The 21,446-nt window shown below is 43.3% G+C and overlaps 3 protein-coding genes across 5 annotated transcripts in view; 1 reads left to right on the top strand and 2 right to left on the bottom strand.

The window, feature by feature from the left end:
• The window catches only part of si:ch211-117c9.5 (sodium- and chloride-dependent creatine transporter 1), a 33,201-nt gene extending 31,054 nt beyond the window's left edge, over positions 1 to 2,147 (bottom strand). The window contains exon 1 of one of the 3 annotated variants that reach the window (XR_010036421.1): positions 898 to 1,633. Coding sequence is in view for 1 of the 3 variants with exons in the window: in XM_063209142.1 (XP_063065212.1) it covers positions 898 to 925 (28 nt within the window). In the remaining 2 variants the exon portion in view is untranslated. Of the gene's footprint in view, positions 1 to 897; positions 1,634 to 2,066 lie in introns of those variants that run through there. The other 2 variants (XM_063209144.1, XM_063209142.1) reach the window with 2 other exon arrangements.
• A 411-nt stretch (positions 2,148 to 2,558) lies between these two features.
• On the bottom strand, positions 2,559 to 21,328 carry p4htma (prolyl 4-hydroxylase, transmembrane a). The gene is made up of 9 exons (XM_063209140.1): positions 20,612 to 21,328; positions 20,124 to 20,205; positions 12,653 to 12,831; positions 9,992 to 10,082; positions 9,023 to 9,194; positions 5,482 to 5,667; positions 4,065 to 4,155; positions 3,654 to 3,759; positions 2,559 to 3,209 (listed from the first exon to the last, which is right to left on the bottom strand). Exons 1-9 carry the CDS (start codon positions 20,966 to 20,968, stop codon positions 3,010 to 3,012), a joined length of 1,464 nt encoding a protein of 487 aa, XP_063065210.1. The 5' UTR covers positions 20,969 to 21,328; the 3' UTR covers positions 2,559 to 3,009.
• Positions 15,556 to 19,445, top strand: LOC134457243 (secreted frizzled-related protein 5). The gene is made up of 4 exons (XM_063209141.1): positions 15,556 to 16,221; positions 17,409 to 17,584; positions 18,044 to 18,133; positions 18,650 to 19,445. Exons 1-4 carry the CDS (start codon positions 15,647 to 15,649, stop codon positions 18,967 to 18,969), a joined length of 1,161 nt encoding a protein of 386 aa, XP_063065211.1. The 5' UTR covers positions 15,556 to 15,646; the 3' UTR covers positions 18,970 to 19,445.
• Positions 21,329 to 21,446: the final 118 nt, after the last annotated feature.

Genomic DNA, 21,446 nt, shown 5'->3' with positions numbered 1-21,446 from the left:
ACTCACCCTGACAGACAGGCAAGACAGACAGACACTGACCAGACGACACACAGACACACACAAAAGCTTCATCTCCTTCCACTGGTACCATAAACATGGACTCTCAAATTCATCAGTCCATTGCGGTTCCTATGACATCAGTGTCAACCACTCCAATCTGGATGCAAGCTAGGTAGGCAGTTCATTCCAGATCAGAGCGGTTTGCAAGAGTGGAGAGGCGGATGGAGAGAGAGAGAGAGGAAGAGAGAGAGAGAGAGAGAGCGAGCGCTTGAGAGAGCAGAGAGGAGAGAGGGAGAGAAGTAAACGAATAAACTACTTGCCTGTCTCTCTCCCTCTCTCCTCGATACCCCTCTATTATAAGGAATGTGGGAAGGCATACCTAAGTAGGGTGGACTTTAACAAAAACACAACTTCTTGAGTCTCTCTTTTAATCAGGGATGTTTAAAGTCTTGGCCCTGCAATATTTTGGCTCCCCTCAGCAGTGAAGTCATTTTTGGAATGCAGTGGCAGGTGCAGTTGTAGGCTACAGTACGCATGGGCACATGGCATCATAACGGCAGCTAACAATGGTACCCAGGCACTTAACCATTCATGCTTGGATGCCATTCAATGGTACGCTGACGTTATGATTGAAATTAGTAACCAAGGCTACTGTACGTTTAGTCTGATATTCCATTATTGCACGTTTATAAAACGCCCCACTTTCACCATCACCTGCATGCAGACAGATCTTGCAATCCAGTGTCCAGTTAAATTAGTGGTAAAGAAATGAATGGGAACCTGTCTAGGGATGTCTCACCCTCTAGTCAAACAGCAACACCCCCACTTTGTCGAGGAATAATAATAATAATAATAATAATAATAATAATAATAATAATAATAATAACAAATGCTTACTTGGTTCCTCGCCCACTTCAGGCGACATGCTGCTCTGAATAAATAGCGGGTGTTAGCGTGTAGTCCAGTGATTTATTGTTAAAAAGATGGAATGGATGTTAGCGTCTCAGAAACTGACGCGTTTTTCAGTTCTTCAGTTTTAGGTTGGCTAACGTTTGCTCTTGATCGTAATTATCGTCTTAGGAAAGGGTTATAAATTTGATCGTCGGCGATGTTTCAGAATCCAATATGGAATATTTTCAGTGCGTCGAAGACACTCGCTGGAGTCATGGGATTCAGAAGCAGTCGACAAAGCACTTGAAGGTAAGCCTGAAGAATCGCATGGATGAAGGTTAAAGGAAAATGATAGCAAGTCTAGAGGCGTCCGCTGTTTTTGTTGATTAATCAGGTGTCTGAGAGATGGACGTGGTGAACGTCGCTACTGTCTCGCTCCATCGGTGAGAATGCGAACCCCGGTCAGCCGAGCGCTGGAGCGCCCCCCTACTTGCGCATATTCCAGCGTTGTGATTGGCTAATCAAAGAGCGTTCCTCTGCACCGTTTAAAATGTTATACGCTATCCTGTCAAACGCAGTCCACCTTGTGATGAGATAAGTGTTGACACAAGAACCTCCTTGGAGCACTGGATGTATCAGTATCGTCCCCGGTTGAATGTTAAAACGTAAACTACCAAACTGATCTGAGAACAATAGGGCGTGACGCACTTGGTTCGAAAGTGCCATTCACAGCCTTCAGTAACACACGTCCGATCCTGAGGCTGGAGCGTGAGGGCTCGGGACTTGGCTATGGCTCTAACCTTGTGACGGGTTATGCCATTCACTCCACATATTCAATAGGCAAACTCAATAGGCTACCACAAGCTAGGACGCGCACAACCCAACTGGAGCAAGATCGGAGATGCACCTGCTTGTTCCTAGGCGGAAAGGAATTCGCAATAAACTTCAGTGAAAGGCTGAATCAGTACGATGTATGAGATTTTCCGGGTAGGCCTACTTAGGCCTATTTTAAAATAACTTCGTCTAAGCTACAATCCGTTAGGGTTAATATCATGACCAAAAATGATGTTCGTGTCATGAATTTATACTGTGCGTAAACCTGTTGCCAAAACTATGGCACCTCAGCTACCGAAAACAATAAAGAAAGAAAATGTGAGTTTCAGGAGTTTGCCTACCTGTGCACTCCCGTGGTCAGCCAGGGAATTCTCCCCTGACTTCTTTCAGACATTCTATTCAGTATGGAACAGTCGAGAAGAATGTTGATTCAATTATGATATCACCATTGTGACAAGGATGCTCAGTTTCCAGGCCTTCCCCATCGAATGAGATCATAATGGGCCTAATATTATTGGTGACAGTCATGAGACGAGTGACCCAAATACACAGGCGGTAGTTATTAGGCTATTGCCGTTTCGGCCTAACAGAGTAGCCTACTACGTGAAAATATTAGCCTACAGGGCGAGGTATTGACTGTTGCACGACATCATGTCCCCAGTAGAAATGATGTAGCTGTCAGTCTTGAAAGACGTTCGCACTGAGAAACTTCTCTTGTCAAACGTAATTCTCCATGGACGCACACAAAGACTGAATGATAGTCATATCACTGGCGCCATACTGTGGACAAAATATATACTGCAGTCAATAATTGAGGAAAAGGACAACTCTGGTCTTTTTTCAGAATAAATAACAGTTTAATGATTTATAACGTATCTTTAATTAATACTCATTTAAATACCATTATACTCCAAACTTTTTACAAGTAATTCGATACATTCTTAAAAGAATCTGAAAAAATAATAAACAAACATTCAAAAATGATATATAAATAAAGGAATGAGTGAATAAAATGCTCAGTGCACTGCATAAATTGTAAACCACACACAGTGAAAAAAACAACGACAACATTGTAAACCAATGACGTGGAGAACACACAAACATCCTTAAAATTGTTAAACATGTAAATCTGGGTAGGGAATGATTCGAACATTCGAATGAACCACAAAAAGACATGAACTGATTTTTAAAAAATCCTCGAACCATGGCATAAAAAACAGCAAATAAGCTTCCGTTTCCTCAACTGAGGACATTTGAGGGATTTGAGTGTTTTTCTAGCGGCGCTCACAAGTCCTGGTGGACGTGGTTACTGTGACGAGAGTGCAGGGTTTGGCTGTCTGGTTGGCGGGAGACCAGGCGCTGGTAGTGGGCCTGCCTCTGCTGGTCCGGGTCCAGGTTGACCCAGACGCTGCCGGTCCACTTTGGGCCGCGTGTCACCACGCAGTCACCGTGCAGAGAGAACTCATCCAGCTCCCCCATCCAACCTGAAACCAGCAACACGACAGACAAACTAGTCTTTAACACGGCTCAACGGACAGAGGTGCAATCAAACAATTAGCAAAGCTTTCATGATATCCATTTTTATCTCTTTTTTTAATGTTCGATATGATGCTGAATTATTTAATATTGGACAGGGTAACTCCATGCGCTCATATCAGTTTCTCAAGAGAAGGTAACCATTGTAATTTCATTGCCATCCTATGATTATCCTGTAAGTATGCAATATGTACGTAGTAAGTAGTTTATTTAATGACAATAAACAACACTGATGACTGACAGAAATACATTTTCCCCACGATCGCCAACTACAGTGAAAACCTCTGTGAAGGCCTATTCCGTCTTTCCCCCACCCAATATACGTATTATGCAAATGCACAAACACGCACACACAATAAGCGTCATGATGAATGATGCAATGGCAACCTTACCGTAGCCGTCTGACAGGTGATTGTACCAGAGAAGAGCCGTGCCTGCTGCTGGCTTCACTTTCAAATTGCCCTTGTCACAATATTGCTGTGCCAGATCACCCAGCGCCTAGCAAACACACACAAGGATACACACACACACACACAGATACACACACATACACACATACATGCACGGAGAGAAGGCTGAGTTGGGATGTCAAGAAACTAAGCAATGGCAACAAGATACTGTCTCGCATGCATGTAACACATATTTGAGTGTAGTGTGAAATGTTATATCATGCTGCTGTCTGTGGGCTGACATACCCATAACACACCTCTCCTTTTACACCGCGACAGGTCGGTCCGAGTCTACACTATACATGCGTGTACTGAGTGTGTAGCGTAGAGGAATGTCTGGTGGGGACCCCTCACCTCCTCCTCGTAGGTCCTGTTGTCGGCCACGGGGAAGCTGGTCTCTCCCCCGCTCTCCACTGCATTCAGATGCAGCAGCACGGTCATGTACCTGCCAACCCGACCACACAGCATGTCATCAATACGTTACCATTTGAATATTTTCTTTTGTCTGTGTGTGTGTGTGTGTATATGTGTGTGTGTGGGGCTGGTAGCTTTTGTGCTTTATTTCAGACAGGTTAGTGACAGAGGGACAGGAAACGAGTGGGGAGAGACGGGGAAGAATTACCCAGGTCGGAATCAAACCCGGGTCGCCGGCGTAGTAAGGTAGTGCCCTACTCTTAGGCCACGGAAGGGCCAATACGTTACCATTTTAAGATGTTCATTTTCATTTCATTTTATTTCTTTTCTTATGACATAGGTCTGTGTTTTGATTGTAAGTTGAAAGGTAATGCGACAAAGGTGAAAACGGGTTAAATTGTAGAGTATCGAGCAAGGAAAGGAAGGAAGCACCATAGACAAAAAAGTGAGTATATATAGGCCTGGCCATACCGTAATACATATGACAATGCAGAAGGCTTAAGAGAATGTGAGACTCAGTGACAAATAGTAATATTAGTATTGCATTGCATTATTAGTATTATTAGACACTGCTCATTATGCTGTAGTAGGTATTCCACAGACAGGTAGTGGAGCAAACCCTTGTTAACATGCACAATCATCAGCACCAATGAAGTGACCCAAGACAATTAGAGATCAGCTGTAAGCAGTTAAGTGACGGCATGATTGCTTGAAAAGCAGTGCCGTTTTAAGTGTACACACCTCCACACAAACAGCGCAGTGTTTCCACAATGCCAGTGTTTCCAGTCCTGTAACTAACATGATGAGCACCACTGATAATTAGTAAGACCATGCCTGTGACTTGCACACAGTGTACTGTAAGCATTGCACCCAATTACTTATTTTTAAGTCTCATTTCTTCGATTTCTAAAACACGTAACTCACCATTTAAGGGACGATTTTCATCATTCATCCCATACTACTTTACAATGTTCAGTCTCTCTGATTATCTAGCTCAGGGGTGGGAAACCCTTCTCATTTGAGAGACCACTTCAAATTTCATGAAGTCCTCTAAGGGCTGTCTTATGAACACAATACAAGGCAGGACTTCCCCCTGCACTGTGAGCTTGTATTGAGAGCGGGCACCTTTATAACAGACCCCACGTTCTCTAAGTCCCCTGGAAATATAACTGAATTGTATTGCAAGTCATTCTACATCTTTACAAAACACATTATATTTCATGTAAAACTGCAATAAAATTATGTTCAGGGGCCGGATAAGACTGGCTCAAGTGCCGTAAGTGGCCTTCAAGACATAGGTTCCCCACCCCTGGTCTAACTGAATAGACTTGTTACAGACACACAGTATAGGACCCACCTGCAGGGGACCTGGTGCAGTGTGGAGGTGTTGGCTGCCAGGTGAGTGTGTGCACAGCTGGTGTCTGGGTGGGCGGAGCTGCTGTCGTAGTGGGCGTGGCTATAGCCACCCAGCTCATAGCGCACCACCTCCAACGGCTCACTCAGCTCCACCAATGAGGAGGGCAGGTGAGACAGACGGGTCACTCTGATAGGACGGCATGTTTGGGGAGAACACAGAGAGATGGACAAACACATTGTAAATAATAATAAAAAAATAAACATGTCAATTCATCCAGGTCACGGTTAATCTGGTTCTCGGCAGATCTGTGCAATTTCACACAACGCTGCAAGCTCCACTTGAAGGATGAGCAGGACCCGTCGCTCTCATATGACGTTAGTCACGTTACCCACGCAGCCGTGACGTGACGCACACTAGTAGCGTGAATAGTTCTTGCCATGGTTAAGTTTGGGAACCCCTGAGTTAAGTTACAGTAAACTTCCTGGGCTGAGATCTCTGATGTGTACTTGCTGAAGAGATGATGACAGCGTCCCGTTACTTCGTTCAGTATATTGTAGACAAAAATGGTCTACAGCTCACAGCTACACCCTCTAGTGGCCAATGGTATTAGTATTGCACATCAGCTCAGAACTGAGGCAGACTTCTGAAGGGCTAGAAAGACCCTGTAAACACTTTCAAGCAAGCTCCTAAAAGACGTTCTGTACGATCTCAATCTCTTGACCCTCAGGGCACACTTTTACAGAGCTAATCAAGAAATACAGGTACATGTAGTTACATGTAGGTGTTACTTTAACACTGAGGTGTAACAATGAAGTGTATGCGTGCGTTAATGCCAGGCAATACAGTCTACAACTCATTTGAGTACATCAATGATCATAATTAAAGTGCTAAAAAGAAATCAATATTTCACATACTGTATTGTGCCGTTACAGCATGTACCCTTTTGGCGTTGGCAGGCCAACACACTTAAAGGCCTTTTAATGAACAGAAGCCATGTTTTATTAATGAGAAGAGAGAGTCATTTGCTCCTGTTTCACTTGATTAAAGGTCTAAGAGGACGGGGGCAGACTTCTGCTTAGTCTACTGTGGTCAAATGTACACCAGTGGTGTTCATATATTTACATACCCCAGTAGAATATTTTCTTCTTTTTTTTAGCAATTTTTCAGAGAATATAACTCTCTTTGCTTATCACTTATGACTATTGTTTGAATGAAGCCATCTATTGTAAAGAAACTGGTTTTAGTTTTTAATAATAATAATAATAGCAGAAACTACCCAAATAAGCTTGATCATAAGTTTACATACCCTGGTGATTGAGGCTGATGACAATCATACAATTTCACACAAGTGGGTCTGAATGGCCATTACAGTTAACCATCTTCACTTCTAAGTGTTGTCTTGTGATTTGATTGTGCATAAAAGATCAGTGAGTAGTTGGACTCCTGAGAGAACCTTGCATCCCTCAAGTCAGTGCTTCAGTTTTCATGTTCTACATCATGAAGAAAGTAAAAGATTTGTCAAAAGGGTATTTTGGGGCAGATAATTGAACTCTATGAAACTGGAAAGGAAAAAAAAAACCTGAACTCTATGAAACAGGAAAGGCACACAAAAAGCATCAAACAAATTCAGAATGTCAGTTGGCACTGTTGAAATTTCAATTCAGAAGTGTAACATGGCTTTGGTTGGAATCAAGCAATGGAATCAAGCCATTGGCAGGTAGATCGAACAAAATCTCAACCATAATAGTGAGGGAAGTTGTTCAGGAGGCATAGGATAACCAAAAAATAACTTCAGGTGAAATACAGGACAACATGAAAAAAAAGTTTCAAACTGTACAGCAAAGAGGCACTTGAGAAAAGATGGTCTGTTGGGGGTTGCCAGCAGAAAGTCATTACTATGAAAATGCAAACATGTTATTTTGCTTATGATACACCAAATAGCATAGTGACAAGCGTCACAAAGCCTAGGACAAGGTCATTTGGAAAAATTAGATCAATATGGAACATTTTTCAGCTACTATTAACACTACCATTTGGAGAACAGTCAGAGATTTTGCCATCTGAGAAGATTAAGAGAATTATCCATAACTATTACTAATGATTAAAAGCTGTCAATGATGTTAAACAGGGCAGTATGTAAACTTTTGATCAGGGTAATTTGGGTAGTTTGTGCTGTTATTCTGATTTTGAAAGAGTAAACACAGATGATTGCTAATAAACGTCTTTAGCCAGTCACTAGCAATGAGTGAAAAAAAAGGTTTTGTGTAATCCTTCATATTCTATGAGGAATTGTTACGAAAGCATATATTCTGCCAGGGTATGTAAACATATGAGCACTGTACTGTACCTAGAAACACTTATCCCACACAACACAGAGAGAGAGAGAGAGAGAGAGAGAGAGAGAGAGAGAGAGAGAGAGAGAGAGAGAGAGAGAGAGAGAGAGAGAGAGAGAGAGAGAGAGCAGGAGCGAGAGAGAGAGAGAGAAAGAGAGAGAAAGAGAGAGAAAGAAAGAAAGAAAGAAAGAAAGAAAGAGAGAGAGAGAGAGAGAGAGAGGGCAGTCGACACTGATGCTTTGGAATACCTGATACTGTAAGCTGTCTGATATTCTAGAGCCCTTTTATCCAGTGACTAGTGCAGCAGTACTTGCATGTGTACAGCGCCTGTGTGTGTGTGTGTGTGTGTGTGTGTGTGTGTGTGTGTGTGTGTGTGTGTGTGTGTGTGTGTGTGTGTGTGTGTGTGTGTGTGTGTGTGTGTGTGTGTGTGTGTGTGTGTGTGTGTGTGTGTGTGTAAACCAAGGTCATCCTGTAGCAGACCCAAACTGGTCTCAAACTGGCGACCTCTCATACGGGAGAGGATATGCTATCAAGTGAGGTCAAAGCCATGCTACTTCTAGATAAGCCAGTGGCACATCTGAATGAAGCATCAGGGAGGATGGACAACATGCCACGCCGACCTCTGCTGGTTGACATGCATTAAAGAAACAGTCCACCCTTTTTTATTATTTTCACATAATATTTGTAGTGTCTCCAAGTATTACACCTGAATGTGTGTATCATTTTCTTCTCGGTGTGTCCAGTACTTAGATTTATTATTATAATGACTGGAAGTAAATGGTTCCATTAGGTTCAAGCCACAAGTGTTCACTGGACAGAATTATATAGCCTTTTTGCCCTCTGGTGAATTTTACATTCATTTTAAAAGTGTATTTGATGACTGTTTATTTGGTACCATAGACTTCCATTGCTACGCTTAATATGGCTACACTGTTAAACTAGGAAATGCAATGCAAACAAAGAAAGAAAAAAAATCCTACGTATTCTCATATCTTACCAGCGCTAAACTACTACACATGAGCAATTTCCTGAAATGAGGTGGAGTGTTCCTTTAAATATATGAAGATATGCTTACCTGATGGAGTGAGACTTGTATCTCAGATGGTGGGTGCGTGTGTGTGTGTGTGTACCGTACCTGGTTCTGATGTTCTTGGGTGTGGGATGAGCTTTGTATCTTAGGTGTGTGTGTGTGTGTGTGTGAACAGTACCTGGTTCTGATGTTCTGGAGTGTGCGGTGAGCTCCAGTTCCCAGGTGCAGGCGTGCATGTGTGCTCTTGTGCCGGCGCTGTGTCCACCTGTCCCCTGCGTCTGATCCTGCAGACCCCTCCTTCTGCAACACACTGCCAGTCACACGCCTGAAGTCCTCAAGGGATAAAACACCTACACAAACACACGGCCACACAATACAACAAATTCAAATGTGCAAAAACGTGTTAACTCAAATTGTATTATCATTGTATAAGCTCATAGTAATTCATACCGGTATGTTCACTATACACTATATTGACCTAAATACAGACAAGACTTCTCATATTAAACACGCACGCACATGCCCACACAGAAATTGAGTGTGTGTATAACCTAATAACTTAATTGGAACCCATTTGCCTTCCGGTGGGGGCAGTGGACATAAGTCCATTACACCCGTCTGTGCATTACTCTCGGGTCAGTGGCCGCTTGTTCTCCTTGGTTCCCGACCAGCGGAACCAAGTGCACCCCAACAATGGCAGAGGGAAGCCGGAAGGGTGCCCTGCGCGCATGTATGGGGTGGGGGGCAAGGTGCCGGATATCCCTGGGTCAGGTCTTGTGTGTGTCAAGTGTGTGCTTGTGCGTGTGTATGTGTTGAGAGGCTTTAGGGAGGGGGAGGAATCCGGGTTGGCTTTGCCCCCTACCCAACAATTAGATTTTAATGAGTAATAACTGTACAGGACCGGAAACCTCAGTGTGAAGGCTGGATGGGGTGCTCTGTCACACACAGTCTCTCGCTCTCTCTTTTCGTCTATTTCATCCTTTAACACACCTCGTGGACACACACACACACACACACACACACACACACACACACACACACACACACACACACACACACACACACACACACACACACACACACACACACACACACACACACACACACACACACACACACACACACACACTCTTTCTATGGTTCTTACCAGATGGTTTAGCCTCCAGCTCAGTGTGGAGTTCCCGGAGGTGGCGTGAGTTCAGAAAGGTCGTGTCCGGAGAGTGGGAGAGACTCAGGATCTGGGTCACACACATTACATTACATTAACTTACATTACATAACACAATAAAACACAACACAACATTACATAATTATTGAATACATTAGTCATTTCACTGTTATATTAGTATGTCTACGTGTGTAATGGATAAAATCCTTGCATCCTTTTATTACACTTTGGACGCGTTTATCCAAAGCAACGGACTCTTTCTCTTATATTACTTATAATTTATATTATTCATGTAACTTCTATTACATTTATAAAAGCGACTTACAAAACAGACAAGCTACAAAAGTCTGTAGGAATACAGAGAAAGAAAAGTAAACAGTAATGTTCAGTAATGTTAGTGCGGCCAGGAGGGTGCAGGAAAGTTTTGGTGAGTGGAGTTAGTTTTGTTACGAGGAGAAGCGCTCTCGGAAAAAGTAAAAACAAATCTTCACAATTTGAGAGGGATGAAATTGATCTTGTAGCAGCAGGTACAAGCGGATTCCGAAAAAGTTGGGACACTTTGTATGTTGTGAATAAAATAAAAATGCTGGCATTTTCAAAACATCCAATATGTTAATAAGGTAGAGCATTATGTACCGACAACATATCAGTTGTTAAAGTCAAGCAGAATTATTGTTTTGAGGTAATTATGTTATCATTTCAAATTTGACCCATGCAACAAATCTCAAAAAAGTTGGGACAGGGCCAAAACATGTTGTAATAGTTGGATAATTCTAAAAATAACACAAGGAAGAATATTTTAAAAGGAACTATATTGACTGCCAACATGAATGCACAAATAAAATACCTTCACAGAGAGGCTGTGGCACTCAGAAGCGAAGATTTTGAGGGGCTAATTACTTATCTATTACACAGAAAGATTGAATTATCAAAATTGCAGGCATATAAGGCCTATTTCCGTAATATAGATTTCTGTTTAATCATTGCATGAGTTATGAGATCATGACATACTCGTCGTCAATAAGCAAACTATGACACTCCAACAATGACAGCTCTCGAAAAAAATGACCATAAACACAACACTTGATTAATGCACATGATGCAGACATTAAACAGTGTTGCATGCGGGAAGCTCATTCTAGATGGACCTAGGAGACATGTGAACCTGTCCTCTGATTACAGAATGGAAAATATTTCATCCTTTTTTAAAATCTAGGAGTCATGCACCCTCCAGGTTATATAGAAAATCAATACTTCAGCTTGGTTTAGTTTTCAGTCTTAAAGAGAGCATATATGATGGTAAGGGGGTGCAAAGGTGCCTTGGTTATGGTCTTCTTGCTCATGTAGAGCATTAAAATGAATGTTGAATGATATATACAGACTTTAAACAGCATACATAGCTACCAAGGCATTATATTTTGGAGCACCGCCTTTAGATATTGCCCCATAATGGTGGCAAATGTCAATCTCTTCTATGTTCTAACAGTGTGGTTCCATCATAAGAGTAAACATGTCACAAAATTGTTTTCTTACAGTCAGGATATGCCAAATATTAAGCAAAACAAAAAGGTAAACAAGTTGAAGAACACACCTATCAATTGAGCTGCTGAAATCATGTCTCGCACATCAAAATATTTATTTTTTGAATGAAATTATGCCATCAGTCAAAGTATTCAACTGTTCAGTCTCATCCCTTGTGTTGTGTTAAGTCTTATCCTATATAAAAAAGCATTTTATTGGCCCTGTCCCAACTTTTTTGGGATTTGTTGCAAGGGTGAAATTTTAAATGACCACATACTTACCTCAAAACAATAATTCTGTTTGACTTTAACAACTGATATGTTGTCTGTATATGATGTTCTACCTTATTAACATATTGAATGTTTTGAAAATGCCACAATTTTGATTTTATTCACAAAATACAAAGTGTCCCAACTTTTTTGGAATCCGCTTTGTAGCTTGCAGAGGGACAATGATGGAGAACAGTTTGGGACTAAGATCGCCGTTTGTGAAGACAGGACAAGCATATTATTATTATGCTGCTCTAGGGAGCCAAGATGCAGCAACTACAGTGCATAAAGACTGAGTTGAGACTGGAGGTTCGACTGAATAGCACCTTTGATGTCTTGTGACAAAACGTGAAGCTTCTTCCTATTAAAAGATACGCAAAAAACCCAAAAGCAGTAAATGCATACAGTATTCGGTCAAAAAAGTTTGCAGTCATTTGCAGAGTTTGCATCATAAATAAATACAGGAGCCGAAGATAGAAGACTGGTAGACTAAATAGCACCATTTTTTTCATGTGACAAAATGTCTTGCTTCCTGCCAAAATAGAAGACTACATACGGTAAAAAAAATCTTGTTCCAACCATATACTGATGCATGCTTTATTCTTTCTCTACTCAAGCTGATTCCACTTCACCAAGTTTTGCTCTCTTTCCGTCATGCTTTCCAGTAGCAAGGGTCCTGCTAGTCCCTTCTTTAGCAGTGTTGGTGTGATGTACCAAGACAGCATATGAAAGAGATCCAAGAGATTTACAAATACTTAGCTTAATTATTTTCTTAAATCATCTTGGTTACCTTGAGTGTCAAACAGCACCATGTAACAACTAAAAATGTATCTGTGTTATTGTTTCGCACCTCGTCTCTCTGGAGCAGGCCGTCCTGGTTGAGGTCTAGCAGGCCGAAGAGCTCATCCTGGCTGAGCTGCTCGTCGGGCCCCTCCAGGGGCCCCGCGGGGGAGCTGTGGGTGAGGCCCTTCAGCTGGGCCAGCTGCATCACCACACTGCTCTCCTCCACAGACAGGAAGCCGGGGATCTCTGGAACACGCGACACGACATAACACACACAAACACACACACATTAAGATTACTATGCTGCGGTCAAAACCTGATCCTACTGCTGTGTGATACCAGTATCTTTGACCAACACCATAGATATGAACACTAGATTCTGCATTGATCACTCCTCTGTATTGGAATGAACGGCTCAAGTCAGATCGTCACCATGTTTAGCCGATATCGCTGCAGTCAATTGGTGACAACAAGGCGACACAAATACTATCCTGTCCACCTACACTGTTGGTGGAGGTGACACATCATCAATGAAAAACACAGGACACCGCACCAAGAGGGTCGCGCCCAGGGTTCGGACACAGGAAAAGGCTCAACACAATATCTAGTGTGCATATCTATGGGCCAACACTAGTTGCACACTTCATGGCATCATGTGAATAGCCATCCTGTGAATAGCCTCTTATCGGCTCAGGTGGATGGATGGATGGATGTTTATTGCCCAAAGTGGAATTTGTCTCGCATGTAGGAGCAATACATTCCATATTGCAAAATAACACTAATACACTAAAAGGAAAAAACACATCTATAACTAGAAGCACTCAGAGAGCGCAGACCTCCGCCAAGGGAGCTGCTTGATACATTTGACTATGTTACACCCTAAGTCCTGAGTCCCCGCAATTCAATTTCTGATCACTAGGGGGCATCTAGATGGTGAAGAATCTTTTGAAAAGTCCTGGTTCCGGTTCGTGATCCGGATCACCACCAGAATTGAATCACTTGTACCTTGGGTCATTACTAACAACTCCACAAAGTTTCGTCCAAATCGGTTGATTCGTTTTTTAGTTATCCTGCTGACAGAATCTTTAAAAAAGTCCTTGTTCCGGTTCATGATCTGGGTCACCACCACAATTTAATCACTTGTTCCTTGGGTCATTATCAACAAACCCACAAAGTTTCGTCCATATCCGATGATTAGTTTTTGAGTTGTGCTGCTGACAAACAAACAAACAAATAGACAGACAGACAGACATACAAACACGACCGAAAACATTACCTCCTTGGCGGAGGTAAAAAACCCCACACAGATTATAATAATTTCAAGATCGGTTCTTTGTGCAACGGTGTGCAGAGGGGAGAGGGAAGGATTCGGGGTAGAGGGTGTGGGATGGATTAGTCAGTATCTTCAGAGCTAAATTAATGGTGTATTCATCAGAAATCTATTTATCTTGGTGCTGCCAGCCCAGGTGACAATGGCTTGGCGGGATTATTGTCCTTGATCCTTTATGGAGCTGATAGACTGGATAGAGCACTTTGACTTTGAAGTGAAAAAGAGAGGGATCATCAGTTTTCAGGGGATCACACTTCTCATTGAATACCTTTTATTATGCAATCAACACCACCCAGCCAGGTGATAAGCCTCATTAGACTTCAGAGCTGGACGAGAGCCATTAGCTGTGATTCTTTTTATTTATTTGACAATTGCCCCCTTTAATGACGTGATGATTACATTGTGACAATGCCCAATATGTCGTGCCACATACTGACAGCAAAAGCATGGCCAAGTTAAGCCATTCGTATCACCAGGCATCCCAGAACAAGCCACTTGAATCACATGTACAGTACACACACACACGCATGGGTTGACAAACAGGTGTTTATGTCAACAGTCCACAGACCCCTTAGTCAGCGCATCCCAACCTTCTTTGTCCTGCATACCCCTTAAGCCATTTTGTCACATGATAAGTACCCCCCTCACTCATGCTCTACATCTTTTCCTCTATCCCAATGTGACTACACGCCATAAATGTCTTATTACGTACGTCCTGAGGTGTGCAAACATACCCCTTGAGGTACATGTACCCCTGGTTGGGAATCACTGCCCTTGGTAATTGTTTATAAAGGGAATTTAGAATTGTGTGTGTGTGTGCGTTTGCGCGCGCGCGCGTGTGTAAGGGCCACTTCCTAGGTGCAAATGAGACAGGTTGATATGAAATGGGCCGCTACTAAGGGCCCCAATTATTCTTCTGAAAGAGAACTGATGAGACGGCACGAGTTTCAAGAGCATTAGCTAGTAGTTTTATCCCATCGTCCTTGGTCTTTCCCCTGGCCTGGCTTTTGCGCACACACACACACACTCCCTCCCTCTCTCTCTCACACACACATACACACACACACACACATTAATTAGTTAATTTGATGTTTCCGGAAAGGCCACCGGCTGGCTACTGTGCTCTTGTAAAGCTTTCATTGCTCATTAAGCGAGTGGCATTGTGTGTGTGTGTGTGTGTGTGTGTGTGTGTGTGTGTGTGTGTGTGTGTGTGTGTGTGTGTGTGTGTGTGTGTGTGTGTGTGTGTGTGTGTGTGTGTGTGTGTGTGTGTGTGTGTGTGTGTGTAAGGGGGAGAGCACGGTATTGGTATTCCCTGGGGACCACGGGAAGAGAGCAGAGAGGAAGTATACGCCGGTCTGGGCAGAAATCAGGTTATTCTCACAGCAGGACAAGAATAACTCTGACAAGCACACGCACTCACACACACAGCAGAGTGGGCTATTCGTCACCCAATCATTTAAGAAAGCCAACAGGGAGGGACAAAGGGGTAAGTCGTCAAAGGCCCAGGGAGAGAGGGGCCTCAGAACTGGGTCCTCATAACATTGTGTATTGTGTGGGGGGGCCCTTTCAAATAACTTTGTTCCAGGGTCCAGCCAAAGCAGTCAGTGGTCCTGCACTCATATAAATGTGAAGGAATTGTATAGCACTACACAACAGAGCCAACGTGTCTGGCAAGCTAGACAAGTCATTCATTATGGGAAAAAGTATATCAGAGAGAATGGAGGACATTTCATGGCCCCTGTTAAAAAAAGGGCATGTATATTGAGAGTAGATACTCAAAAGCAATCCCATCACAACTCCAAATGCACACACCCACACCACAGAAGCCCCACCCATAGAGGTGACCATTCACAAGACAGTATATATGCATCCGACCTGGAGATATTCCCTCCAACAAACACACACAGATACGCTAACATACCAACACACCATCACTTCTCATACACCCCTCTCCTGGTACTTTGGATAATGTACATGTTTACCACTTCGATGCTGTACTCTCTACTACTACTACCACTACTACCACTCCTGCATCCCTCACTATCAGCACCGGTCTCAGGTTCGGTGCTGGACGGCGGGCAGTGGGATCCGCGGTCGGCCTCGCGCTGCGTGCCCATCCCCAGCAACATGGCCCTGTGCCAGGGCCTGGGCTACGACAGCATGCGGCTGCCCAACCTGCTGGGCCACGAGACGCCGGGTGAGGCCGTGCACCAGAGCGCCAGCTGGCTGCCCCTCTTGGCCCGCCAGTGCCACCCGCATGCCCGCATCTTCCTCTGCTCGCTCTTCGCGCCCGTCTGCCTCGACAGGTAAGGGACAAACTGACGGCGATATACACTGAATGGCGACTGTGTATGACGATGTGATATTAAAAAAAATTGACTTACATTTTATTTTATTTGACCTATATTCAACCAGGAAGGTCCCATTGATATAAATATATAACCGGTATAAACCTCTTCTTCCAGGGAGGTTTGATTTGATGCACAAATTCATACATAGTCTAGGTCTAGGTGTCAACTTGTTTGCAGTTCTTATCGACAGGTAAGGAACCGGCCAACCATCAAATGCATATATATACAAACAGATGGGTGTAAGTTTTGTGACGTGCTGTATTTGTTACCATTTTTCAGTATTATCAGTAAATTTCAAAAAGTTCTTGGTAGATAAAAATAGGTTACTCTTTAGCTAAGAATTTCAACATTTATTTGTCAGTGTCTAGTATAAATTCTGCCACAACAGGTAGGAACTGATTGGCATTAAATGGTGACTGAGTATGATGGTCTGTAAGACTTACTAAGTCTATTATTATGTGGTGTTGTTGTAAGGCTTCAATACAATTTTGTGTACATACACACACAGGCACCAGGATAGGATGTTTTCACCAGGCTAAGGCTGGTAAACTTTGAAAAGTAATGGGAAGAGGTTAGATATACTGTATAATACGGTGATTGGCTGACAATTTCACCATTGCTTTATCAGTGTACCCAACATCTGCATCTGCATAAAATCTGGTTTCTGAACAGAATTCCCCCCCCCCCCCAACACAAAAAAGTTTTGCTGTGTCAATACATACAGTACAAGCTCTCAAATTCAACTGTACTATCAGTCACTGACTGACATTAGCTTAGTGATACTAACTCAAAGCCTTTCTGCTGTGTGTTTTGAAAGCATGTTAAAACAGTTTTGTTATTTGAAAGCAAATGATAATCCAGGAAAAAATACACACCGGTATTTAAAATTTGTATTGGTTGGAATTATCACAGTTATAGATTGAATTGCTTTAAATATTAGTTATTGGATGTATGGCATGGCTCAGTTAAAAATATGTTGTGTTTTGATGAGGTTATTCATTCCGTATGACTTTTGATTGGGTGTGGCACCTCTCTTCCTGTCACCGGCTTTGATATTCTGATGGATCATCTGGATAATCCATTCATTAACTCCTGTCCTCCGCCCTGCTTGTCCTCTTTGTTTCCGATACCACATACATCAGGGTGATCTCCCCGTGCCGCAGCCTGTGTGAGAGCGTGAGGGACAGCTGTGCCCCCATCATGAGCTGCTATGGCTACCCCTGGCCCCGGATCCTGCACTGCGACCAGTTCCCCCTCGACCACCTCATGTGCATCTCCTCTGTGGCACAGTCCAACAACACTAGCAATGGACGATGGGGTACGATGGGCATGCACAGATTCAATGATACACACACAGGGACATGTATACACAACTATTGCTATGGATGATGGGGTAATGGGTCATAGCGGCAAGATGCATCAATGCTAATCACAATTAGAAACAATAACACACGCTGTTCATTTTTCACCCATCCACACACACACGACCATGCAGTACACTCCTCACTGTGACATCAATACATGTTCTTGATCTTCCATTTTTAATCATCCAAGGTATTGATATGCCAAACCAATGAAGGCCTGTTTGTTTGTCATTTCATTTACTAACCTCAATAATATTACTGTATCTTTTTACTATCAGCAATAAAAGTGTTGACAAGAACAATTTATTAAAATTTAACAGTTAAACAAATTATAATTATTTAATAATGACCATTTATTTACCACACATTAATTATGTATTATAATTTATTAACTAATGTATGCTGTGTTACAGCCATTCCCCAGGCCAGCTGTAGGGACTGTGAGCTACAGGAGGCCACCTCACCCAAAGAGCTGCTGGAGATCTTCTGCAGAAGCGACTTTGGTAAGGAAGTGTGTTCTTGGTCGTTTTCCTTTTCTTTGCTTTCTCTTCCAGATTTGTGATCGTCATTTTAGAGTGTGATTACAGATGGCAAATTGTGACATAAATTGTCTAGTTTTGATAAGTACAGCAGCAGAATCCTGATGATTAAGTACAGCATTTCTCTAAATTATCCTATTGTTAGTGTGTATTACCAATATTCAATAGTGTCCTAGTCCAGTGCATGTCATTCTGCGCATACAGCGAAGAGGGAAGTGATCAATTAAACAACCTTGAACCCTGAAAATTGCAACAAAAGTCACATTCTTCTCGCTATCCTCTCCCCATGGTGAAGCGAATATTTGGTATAACCTACTTTAAAATCAATCCCTGTCAGGCACCATGGCTTGTGATCTTTCAGCCATGTAAAAATGATAATGATAACTAAGCCACATTTTCCCTCTCTCCTCCACATCTAATCTCCATCTGATCTCCATCCCTGGCCTGCACCCTCTCTCTCTCTGGTCTCCCTCCCCCTAGTGGTGAAGCTTCGCCTGACCAAGCTGAACTCCAGCGTGTCTGCGGTGGCCCAGTTCTCTCTGGGCTCGCGGGTGGAGGTGCTGAAGCACGGCCCGCTGCTGGGCGGGGAGATGCGGGGGCGCCTGCTGCTCTGGCTGGAGAGGGACGCCACCTGCGTGGGCAACCTGAGCCGGCACCACCCGGACGGCGGCACCTTCCTGCTCACGGGCACGGTAACAGGCAACCGCCTGCTGGTCACCCGGGCCTACAGCTGGTCCAAGCGCCAGCGGCACCTGAACCAGGCGGCACGCAAGTGGAAGAGCCACCGTTGTCGGGGGTAGAGTGGGGAAGAGGATGGGCGGAGGGAGATGGGAGGATTCTGCTCTAGGGTGGCGGGCGGGAGAAGGGGGAGTCTTCTCTTGAAGAGGATTGAAATAGTGTTATGTGTGGTATACGCAGCTGATGCATAGAGGTGGCCATTCCATGTTTAGAGAGTCCTGCTACATATTTGTTCTAGCCAATTCACTGAATTGTGGATCCTTAGGCGACGTCGACACTTGGTGAAATCACCTGTTGTTGACAGCACAGCCAGAAGGACTAACTTTTGCAATCCAGGTTGTCCATCCTCTGCTGATAAGGGATGAGCGTGCGAAAAGACGAAAATGAAATACGTAGGTAAGGCCTGCATTTACCACCCTGCAATTCTGAGCACTAAACAGTAGAGGCTGCTGTTGCAATTGGTGTTGCTGCAAACTGAATATCACTGATGTACATAATATTTTCTGTGCCATTTTGCATTTTTTTTAAAGAAAGAGTAATGACAATAAATACTTTTTATAAATGACTATGGACTCTACTTTTCCACCTGGCTTTGTTTGACTAACCTGAATATCTGCATTTTCTTAACGCCTTACTGACTGTCATCTGTTTAGCTTTGTGTCTTAGCCTGAATCGTTATCTCCCCCTTCTTCATAGCATTGCACAGCTGTCCTGTGTCCAAGACTGGATGTTCATTCCACATTGGGAATGATGTGTTGTATTGTGGTGTAGTGTAGGGTTGTTTGGGTTGAGTTGTGTGGTGAAGTGCGATTTATTGAGGTTGCGATGTCTAGTGTTCCGCTGCATAGTGTGGTATGATGTCTTTGTGGTGTCTTTGTGGTGTGCGTGTGTGTGTGCGTGTGCGTGTGCGTGTGTGTTGCCACCTCCGTCTTAAAAAAAGTCCTGGACAATACAAACTCAATCGACTTTTTTGCTTGTACGCAATGGTATCAGAATGGCTTCATTGTCCTGGAAAGTTTTTTCCTTTTCTTCCTGCACAGGTCATTAAAATCCTGGACAATCAGGAAAAACCTGGACAGGTGGCAACACCAGAGTGTGTATGTGTGTGTGTGTCTGTGAGAGAGAGAGAGAGAGAGAGAGAGAGAGAGAGAGAGAGAGAGAGAGAGAGAGAGAGAGAGAGGTGGTGATGGGTGCAGTCGAGCAAATCAAATCTCACCGAACAGAAGAGGTTTGAGACTCAGGGTGCGCATCTCATGGGCTCGATCATCCACCAGCGACACTCTCTGCACGTGACCCACCTGCATTCACAGAAAAGTGGGTCATTCATAGTGACGCTGCACTTCCACACCTTGCCATGTAGAAAAAGAAATGTTAAGGTATAAACCACAAATGGGAAATGTTACCCCACACTGTCTAGTCATGCTGAGGTACTGGTATGGTTTCAATAGGCTACATGAAAATTATTCAACGTGATTTGACACATTATGAGTGAAAGTTATTCCTATTTTCAAGGACAAATTCGGAAATATGTAATTTACATGTTGTGACATGAAACACATTTTGGTAGGCCTACTAGGTGAGAAGCTTACAAAAATCTACATCTTCTAGACTACTATGTGGCCCTACATTTGGGTAAAGTGCCCAAACCCTATAACAAAATGATTCGTTCAAGTCAAATGTTCCAATACAACAAGATTTCCTCACCCGAATTCCCTCCAAGCGAGGGAGACGATATGACAGCTCAAGGTTCAGGTCCGAATCGGAAGGATGATGGGGATGCGGATCAAGAGGAGGATGGTGGGTGTTCCTACTGCTGGTATCCGTGGCCGATTCCTCACCGGACCTGACTTCCCCAGTATTGTAGTGAACGTACAGAAGTAGAGCAATGACGTTGATTATGTAAAGATGGAAGAACACCATGACCACCACAAAGTAGGCTCTTGAGCACACATTGCTCTTCTGGATGTTAACTCGGTAAGGAGGGGGGCGAGGAGACAGCTTTAGCGGGTGCCCATCCCCGCAAGCATCATCGGGCAAGGTGTCCTCCTCGTATTCCATCATAGCTGTGTTCGTCAAAACACAATTAACACCATGACACTTCACTGGCACTTAAACCGCCCTTTAAATTCCGGTGTCCTCTCTAGTCAATGTCAAACCAGATAACGGTGCATGGTGCTCTGGCACAGGTGTCGACTTCCTTGCAGGTGTATGTTCCACATCAAGCACAGGAATCGGCCTTTTAACCTGTAAAAGGCAAATACCATTTAAAACTCACAAAATCACTTTCCCGTCTACCCTGTCGTAATAAAACTGCGTTGTTTTGCTTCACTGTCAAGCCCAGTGTATGACAGGAGAGTGGTGAGCGCAGCCTACGATACAACAATTTATTCGGCTAGTCCTGCTGTAGCAGCAGACCTGAGGATTTTTTTTCTCAAAATAAATGCATGGTGAAAACATCCGGGTTACCACATTTATTTCAAATTAAAAGTTATTAATGAAGGTAAAATAAACGTATCTGTGCTGTTTTAATATTAAGTAT

This window comes from Engraulis encrasicolus, chromosome 10 (genome assembly GCF_034702125.1).
Source record: "Engraulis encrasicolus isolate BLACKSEA-1 chromosome 10, IST_EnEncr_1.0, whole genome shotgun sequence".
Classification (NCBI taxonomy): Eukaryota; Metazoa; Chordata; class Actinopteri; order Clupeiformes; family Engraulidae; genus Engraulis; species Engraulis encrasicolus.
The sequence above is the reverse complement of the archived record's forward strand: the minus strand, read 5'-3'. Positions and strand labels throughout refer to the sequence as shown.

What these genes read in the sequence shown, in the direction of transcription:
- LOC134457243 (XM_063209141.1), top strand. Translation starts at nt 15,647, where the DNA reads ATGGCCCCTGTTAAAAAAAGGGCATGTATATTGAGAGTAGATACTCAA. An exon ending in GCGCCCGTCTGCCTCGACAG is followed by an intron (nt 16,222 to 17,408) that starts GTAAGGGACAAA and finishes CACATACATCAG; the next exon opens with GGTGATCTCCCCGTGCCGCA. An exon ending in CTTCTGCAGAAGCGACTTTG is followed by an intron (nt 18,134 to 18,649) that starts GTAAGGAAGTGT and finishes CCCTCCCCCTAG; the next exon opens with TGGTGAAGCTTCGCCTGACC.
- p4htma (XM_063209140.1), bottom strand. Translation starts at nt 20,968, where the DNA reads ATGATGGAATACGAGGAGGACACCTTGCCCGATGATGCTTGCGGGGAT. An exon ending in TCTCAAACCTCTTCTGTTCG is followed by an intron (nt 12,832 to 20,123) that starts GTGAGATTTGAT and finishes CGCGTGTTCCAG; the next exon opens with AGATCCCCGGCTTCCTGTCT. An exon ending in GCCTGCTCCAGAGAGACGAG is followed by an intron (nt 10,083 to 12,652) that starts GTGCGAAACAAT and finishes TGTGTGACCCAG; the next exon opens with ATCCTGAGTCTCTCCCACTC.